General features: G+C 36.3%; 1 protein-coding gene across 1 annotated transcript; it reads left to right on the forward strand.

Moving 5' to 3' along the window:
* Positions 1-375: 375 nt before the first annotated feature.
* On the forward strand, positions 376-8,485 carry LOC112459236 (NAD-dependent protein deacetylase sirtuin-1; the record flags this gene model as incomplete). Its single annotated transcript, XM_025023253.1, is given in 10 exon segments — positions 376-508; positions 735-969; positions 1,071-1,286; positions 1,422-1,629; positions 2,367-2,525; positions 3,049-3,325; positions 3,615-4,453; positions 4,545-4,715; positions 4,841-4,905; positions 4,907-8,485. Coding segments are annotated over 10 exon segments (2,372 nt in total), but the record flags the coding sequence as incomplete, so codon positions are not given.

The following is an 8,485-nucleotide window of genomic DNA, read 5'->3' on the forward strand; positions in this document are numbered from 1 at the left end:
TAATTATTGTATACTAAATATAAAAATCCAATTTATTTATATCTTATAATCACATGAGTCTTTTGCACTTCGTTAAATTTGTCTTAATTAATATTTATAATTATTGTTTGTTATATAATAAAATTATTTAATACATATAATTAATATAATTTTAAAAAACTTATGTAATTAATATTTGTTTCAAGTAGGTAATAAATAATTGTAATTGATTTATTTTGGACAAATGTATAGATTAAATTGTACTTGCATTTACTACTGGCAAATAAATGGCATAATAAAAAATGAGCTTTTAGAAAAAATTATGAGAAAATAATAGCCTGTTATTTTATTAATAATTCAAACTATATTAAATACGTTATTATTATTATCATACAGAAGCACTTGGTACAGACAGTGGATTCAACGAGCTGAGCGATGAATCTAAATCAGCTTCCATATCTCCCGCAACCACAAATTTAATATCACCATCATCGAGGGTTGACTCCACCAGTAACGACACCGGTTGCCCGTAAGTTTCATTTTTAACCGCGTGCATATGTGTACGAAATAAAAAGTATTACTATTTTCTTAAAAAGTAAATTTTTTTCATGTGTCATACTCTATCCCGATACATTTTGATATAAAGTAATAAGATGTCTCTTAAAACATTTTTCTGTCTAAAATATTTACCAAAAATAATTGGAGAATCTTGGAGAAACTTTTTTAAAATTTTGTATTTTCTTATGTCATTTCAGGATTGATACCGCTGATGAGAAGGATGAGATATCCTCCACTGTCTCAAACCTGTCGGATTTATCAGGATTGTCCGATCTCTCTGGAGAAGCCGAAATCAGTCATCAGTGGAGAAATGCTTCTTCTTGGATTCAAAAGCAGATGTTGACGGGCGCGGATCCCAGGGATCTCCTACACCACCTCCTAATGGACTCCACACAGATTCCTGAGCAAGTTGACGATCTCACATTATGGAAGGTATAAATACATGACGTTTGTCAGATCTACAATATTTTTAAGATTTAAGGCAAAGAAGGTTGTTCCGTAAGTGTAACATTCGCAATTGTGTTGATTTTCAGATCATAATCAACATGATGTCCGAACCTCCGAGACGGCAAAAGCTCAAACACATAAATACCTTGTCTGATGTGGTACGATTAATTCGCAATAGCAAGAAGATTATAGTATTGACCGGCGCGGGTGTTAGTGTCAGCTGTGGTATTCCTGATTTTAGAAGTAGAGATGGTATTTATTCAAGACTAGCGCAGGATTTTCCCGACTTACCGGACCCACAGGTACTTCATTCGGCTTTATAATTATTTGAATTAGCGGCTTGTAGTTAATATCCTTTTTAACTCTTTTAACGTCTTGACAAGGTATTACAATTATTAAGTATTTGTCTAATTTATATTTTTTAATTTATTTTTTAGGCTATGTTCGACATTAATTATTTTAGTCAGGATCCCAGGCCATTCTACAAATTTGCGCGCGAGATATATCCAGGACAATTTAAACCTAGTCCCTGTCACAGGTTCATCAAAATGTTAGACAAGCAGAAGAAGCTCTTGAGGAATTACTCACAAAATATTGACACCTTGGAGCAGGTTGCCGGTATTGAAAATGTGATTGAATGCCATGGTAAGTTTATATTATACGTTTATTACATAAAAAGCATTTAGATGACATTTTATATAGATTTTTTAATATACTAACATTTGTGTATAAAGTCTATTTATTTGTTCATTAATGAATATACTTTACATAATTTAGTAACAAAGTTATATTTTTAAAAACTGTTATTTGTAATAAGGCGTTGCACGTGTTTAAACTTTTTTCAATATAATACAGTATAATAAAGATATTTTAATATTTATATTTCTTGTATTAATCTAAATTTATAATACGCATTTGCAAAAATTTCAAATGTTATATTTTGTTAAGACATTGGCAAGATTATGCAATTTAACGTGCAAGCTCATGCAAAATCGTAGTTATATACAGTTACAGTTTTTTAATTAGGAATGTTTGGTGTAAAACTCGGGGCAGATGGCGCCATGGCGTCTAGTCCTGTCATGGCGGCGTCACCAACACTAACTCAATATACATGTATGTGTTGGTGTATCTGTGAGCACATCCGTGAGATCTGTAATGTTTACACGATATTTCGACATTTCGATATTTCGATATTTCGACATTTTTGATGAATCGAACTAGCCGCGAAGTATCACAGATAAGCTCACGCATACATCAATACATATATGTATATTGAGTTAGTGTTGGTGACGCCGCCATGACAGGACTAGACGCCATGGCGCCATCTGCCCCGAGTTTTACACCAAACATTCCTAATTACATCCGAATGTTATCTGTTAAAGGCTCCTTCGCCACCGCGTCTTGCACAAGATGTAAATATCAAGTCAGAGCGAACGACATCAGGGAGAATATCTTCGCACAAAGGATACCCACGTGCCCGAAATGCCGTGTCAACGCGTTGCCCTCCCTATCCGAGGTGAATTGCAGCGAGAACTACAGAGGTAAATAGAGCGACTTCTTTTCACGTATATCCTTGCTGATAGTGTATTTATTTGCAGTCTTTCGTAATGGCTTATCAATTTCAATGTGATACGGAAGGTTGACTATCATTAATGATAGTTTTCCGTTATTAGCCTTTACTATAATGTCGCGAGTCGATGGCCAATGACAGAACGTTATCTACTCTTCTCGGAATGTGTCTCGAACTAAATGAAGTTACTGATCCAAGACATAAGTTGATACATCAATTGTAACTGCGAATAAAAGTCTCGCATGTTAATAAGCGCATAAAGGTAAACTTATAAGATTGCACCCACCTGTGTGAGTGCCGTGTTTCGGGGCTATATCGGAGCAACGGCTTGTCGTTTATTGTCCTTGATAGTTTTCCTCAATTCGACAGTGCTACGACTGCGTACGATTGAGCGGAACGTATAAAATGCCATTTCAAATAATTTTGTTTGATTTAGATTAATTAAAATTGCTGTTAATTCAATTTAATTGAACACCCTCTCGTATAATTCTCAGATCTGGTGTCGCAAGGCATAATGAAGCCAGATATCGTCTTCTTCGGCGAAGGGCTCCCAGATGCTTTCCATGATGCGATGGCCAAAGACAAGGACGATTGCGATCTTCTAATCGTTATCGGATCGTCCTTGAAGGTTCGGCCGGTAGCCCTAATTCCTTCATCCATTCCGTCGCATGTACCGCAGATCCTTATTAATCGAGAACCATTACCACATCTCAAGTTCGACGTCGAGCTACTGGGAGATGGTGACATTATTATAAATCAAATATGCCATTTGTAAGTAAAAAGTTTAATCTTTTGTATGGAAGCTTTGTAAATTAAATATTAATTATTACTTAATTTTAATATTATTATTAATTAAATATTAAAAAATTAAATATATCTTAGTGTTATTTAATTTTTTTATATTGAAATATATGTGCACTAAAAATATGTATATAATAAATAAATAAATGTTACTTAATCAACTCAATGCAATAATCAATTTAATCCAATGATTGTTTTAATTACAATAAATATTTTATTATATTATATTATAAAATTTCGATTTATTGGCATTGTGCAGAATGGGCGATACTTACAAAGAAGTCTGTTGGTACGACAAAATTCTGAAGGAAGTCTCGCAACTCCTACCATTGCGGTGTCTGTCCGACGACACGTGGGAACAGAGTCAAGACACGACAAGTAACACCGAAGTGTCGCGCGATAGCGTAGAAGTTGATTTGAAACCTCATATTGTATCCTCGACAGAAAGTCAGGATAGCCTCTCAATCACCGCGAATGCGATGCCACAGCATGCAGATGACATCAATGTCTGCGTATCATCTTTGCACGCTGATCATGTCCAGGTGGAAAACCCAGAAAAGAGCTTCAAACTTTTAGGGGAAAGTCCTAAAAGACGATCGGGTGACACTAGTATAGAGAATAGTCCCAAGAGGATGAATTTCGGTAGCACGCATGAGACGGGAGTTGTGAGTTCCACGTCGCCAGCGAATACCGAATGCACAATGATGGCGTCAGAAAACGAGTTTAACGTTACGTCAGCAAAATCGACATTTGAAAACAATTCGGAAGAATGTCAGGTGGTGCCGACAATATTGTCCCTTTCCTCAGAAGCTATAATAAGCGAAAACACTCTGGAGTCTCACAAGTCGCTGAATAAACGTGGACAATCGAACAAGTATGACGACGCCGCAAATCTAGACGCCGCCGAGTCGGATAAAACGATACCGAAACCGAGGCAAGCATCAGTAGACTCCGTATTGGATTCCGGCATAGGCGACAGTTGTAACAGCATCGATAGCACAGAAGAAAAGTTCGATATAGCCGAATTGAAGAACAGAAGATTGGAGAGACACTGCTGGCAACCAAAGATTCGGGAGAGCCTCGCTTCTAGACTACCAGGTACAAATCTGCTATTTTGCATACGACAATTAATACTTTGGCATTTTTGTGAATGATACAAGTGTTAATACGGTTGCGATTGTTTTTACAGAAAATTCCTACTATCAGTTGGCACCGGGCAGGTACATTTTCCCTGGCGCGGAGGTCTATTCCGAGCCTGAGCCGTACGATCAATGTTCCCTCTCGGCAAACTCCGAGAGCACAGATAGCGACAGCGATTCCTCTTCCGGAGAAGAAGAAGAAGACGAAGAGGAAGAGACATGTAAGTTTCGAGTTTATTATTGAGTTAACTTAATTTAATTCTTAAATTTATATGTCGCCCATTTTGTGACCAATATATCTTATTTTATTTAATTATTTCATGTTTTTCTATGTTATGTTTTTCAGGCGCGGACGATGATCTGTCAGAGGACGCGAACGTCGACGCTGATGCTAACGGTCAGAACAACGAGAGCAAAGTGGGCGAGTAAGTCTTATACTGCTATGCAGCATCGAAGAATTGCAATTGCGTTGCGGACATAGCGAATAATTTAGTTATTATATCGATAAATCAGGATTAGTTGCGATCATTTGTGTACAGTGATAAGTAAACGGTGCAATTTTTACGGTTTAGTTACGAATCAAAATGATTCATTACTAAATATGCATAATATATATTGATATATTAAATTATTACGAATTAATCCTCAATTATTTTAAAAGCTGTGGAAAACAAGACTTTATTCGCATAATGGTCCAATTGCACTTTAATCCTATTATTTTCTACATATTCAAGTTTTACGAGCCTATTTTAATAATGATTCTTGAAGAGAATATTTTATCAGATCAATATTAAAATATATGCAGCACATTTTCTAAGTCGAAATATTAAGTTATTATACATATATATCTTTCAATATTTCTTACGTATATATCTTTCAATAAGTTTGAAATTATATTGAAAAAAAAAGAGAGAAAGGGAAATAGCAGTTACTTAAAAAGATATAGTGTGAATAAAGTCTGTTTGAAATTGGTCGTCAAGCTTGGGGAGCTTGGGAGTTTTGGAACCACGTTGCTTCTTTGCTTCTTCAATGATTCCTTTTTGTCAATGTAACTCTGCTTTTATAGGTTTTGTCAGTGGCTGAATCTGTTTTAAGGTTGCTTGTGTTTTAGATCTTTTCGGTAGATCTTTCGGTCGGGCCCCGCCGACGGATGTCGATCCTGCGTTGGAGCTCGATGGTCCACTTGTCGCTTGAGACGTGCCCACCCTTATATTGCCACCCTTATATTGCCCACCCTTATATTGAGACGTGCCTCACCCTTATATTGCCACTTAATTCTTGCATCTTATTAAGAAATATTCCTCGTTCTTCATCTTTCTCTTTTTTTAATATTGTCAACTCTTGACTCTTGACTGTCAATTGTTGACAGCTCATATATGAGATTCCTTCACATTAAACGTTGAGGAAAATCTCTTTTATTTTTAGTGAACGTGTCATCATTGTATCACGTATTTGTGAAGTCATCATGACTTTGATATTAACATGTACTCACGTATAGATTTGTATCAAACATGTTGGATATTTAAAAATCAAATTGCTCTGTGTTTCATACGTCGCTTGAGACGTGCCGCTGCCGCTGGCAGCCTCGGTGACCTCGGTTATATTCCAAACTGCATCCCCCGCACGAGTGGGGCTCGTGCGGAGAAACTGGGCTATCTTTCGGAGGAGACATTGTGCACATTATGCGAGTATAAATTATGTTTTCAAGCAGCTGATGTTGCTAAACAGCCGCGAGATAATGATTGAGGCTTGAGTCGGTTATTTTTTTGTTTCGTAACTGTCGAGGATAGAACCGTAAGTTTAAGTCCCGACAAGTAGTGTGAAAGAATACACATTTTGATAGCATTAATTCACATGTATATATGATCGAGAGTCATTGGCTACAAATTAGGTATTTAATACAAATGTTAATGTAGAGTTACTTTAGACAATTGCGGGATGTTGAGTTATGCATTTTTACAGATTTTACAGATACACTCGGTTTTTTCAAGACATCGAGATTTCAATGATAACGTATAAGAAACCTTTACAGTTTACACAAAGATTTCATTTACGGGAACGTGGCGATGTGTGCAAAGTACACGCACACGCAACATGTTTAGAGTTAAAATGTGTTTTTTTTTATATTTTACTTTTAGGCAGCACAAATCGAGGGATCTATCTATATTTACACACATTTCCACATTTTCTTTCGTTTTCTTTCCTTTTGTTATGGTAACTTCGCGACGCTCATGATGATGTATGTAAGATATTGTTACTATTGTATATGCAAAAGGATTCTAGATTCACATTTTAATAGCACAACTGATAGTCGTTCACCATTTTCACGATCTACACGAGGATTATAAGAAAACGATCGAGATTGCTTTTAGCTTACCGCACTCTTATCAGTAATTATTTCTTCTCTACCACAAATAATCTATTTAATCTACTTCGTATGTGTAAAATGTATATAATGGAATTTCAGCACGACTTTCCTTGTCGCAAACGACAAAGTTGAGTGCAAGCAACGTTAGAAGAAATTCTGTTTTAATTAAGCAATGATGTGTGTAAATATGAGATTAATCGTAAAACGTAATTAACACGGAATGATAATACTCGCCGCTCGTTACGTTTAATTTGAAATGAAGTGATGTTCGAGCAGTGGTGCGGGTCCACTCCCTTCAGCTGCAGCTCTTTTACATTCTCTGTGTTTAAACCATCCGATACGTTGTATGAAATCGGTTGAACGAAATGCTGAGTGTTGTAAAATGTCGCTGAAATTGGATGGATCCGTTGGCGCGTTCTATGAAAGATGATCTACGGTATTATTTTATTATCAGAATGAATGGTAACATACTTTAACACACACACATAACGCAGACGGAGGTGTTAATCCATAATAACTTAGATGCCGAATAGTTTCTTTTGCGGTCCTTAATGCTGATTGACGGCGACAGATACGACATATTTTGCTTGAGCAGCATTCGGACGAAGCAGTACGCCCGGGTACTGCCAGGCTAATTCGATTGAACACTGATGTTATTTAAGTTTGTCTGTTATTACTCGCATCGCTATTTCTGTCGTTACGAATAGAAGCCGCTAGTCTTGCGTTACAGATTTGAGGAAAGAACGATAAACAATTACAAATCGTGTACTTTTATCGAGATATATTGTTCTCTTCTTTTTTTTAAACGTGCGATTTTTTCTTCTCGTTACGAGAGATAAGGTTTTGCAAGAATTACACACATAAGGTACAACCGGATAGATAAGAAAAATAGCTCTGCCTTGTGAAACGTCTTGCTGGCCCGCGTCGGCAATCACATTCACATGGTTCTACGTTAAGTTACACTAAGCTTCTCAATAGTACGGATAATCGTCAATAGTTTGGCAATGAACACTCTTTAGATTTGTTAAGTTCAACTTTGTTTCATTGGAGCACGGGCGAATGTACAAAGCAATGTTGGATAGCTTCGCATTGCGTGTTATTTTTATATGAGCCAGAGGAATGATAGAATAGCGAATTTACAAGATTAATACAAAAAAATGACGCAATAATCTTTGACGAGCTGTCGTTAATAATGAGAGATAAATGTACTATGTTGGAGGAAAAGAGAAAGAGCACGGAAAGATGTTTACCAGCATGTTATGCACGTGAAAGAACAGTTCTGTCAAAGTCATTATTGCAACATATATTATATATAATATATTTGTAAGAAATGAAAAAAAAACGGTTGTGTGTAAGTTTATTATACATAATTATAATGGACGTAAACTTACTTTGATTCAATGCGGTCGCATTGTGTGAGTAACGTTTGAAATGCGAGTGTATGAAAATTGTGTATATATGAGAGAAGGGGAGAGAGGAGGAGAGCGAGCGAGCGAGAGAAGTAAATTGATAAATAGCAAATTAAGTATGTAATACACCTCTAATCACGCGACGTAAGAGATTTTTTATTTTTCATTATTCCGCTATGTGAAAGAGGCAAGGTTTTCTCGCGGGAGAGCCCTG

The sequence above is a fragment of the Temnothorax curvispinosus genome, unplaced genomic scaffold (genome assembly GCF_003070985.1).
Source record: "Temnothorax curvispinosus isolate PA1 unplaced genomic scaffold, ASM307098v1 QBEX01009666.1, whole genome shotgun sequence".
NCBI lineage: Eukaryota > Metazoa > Arthropoda > Insecta > Hymenoptera > Formicidae > Temnothorax > Temnothorax curvispinosus.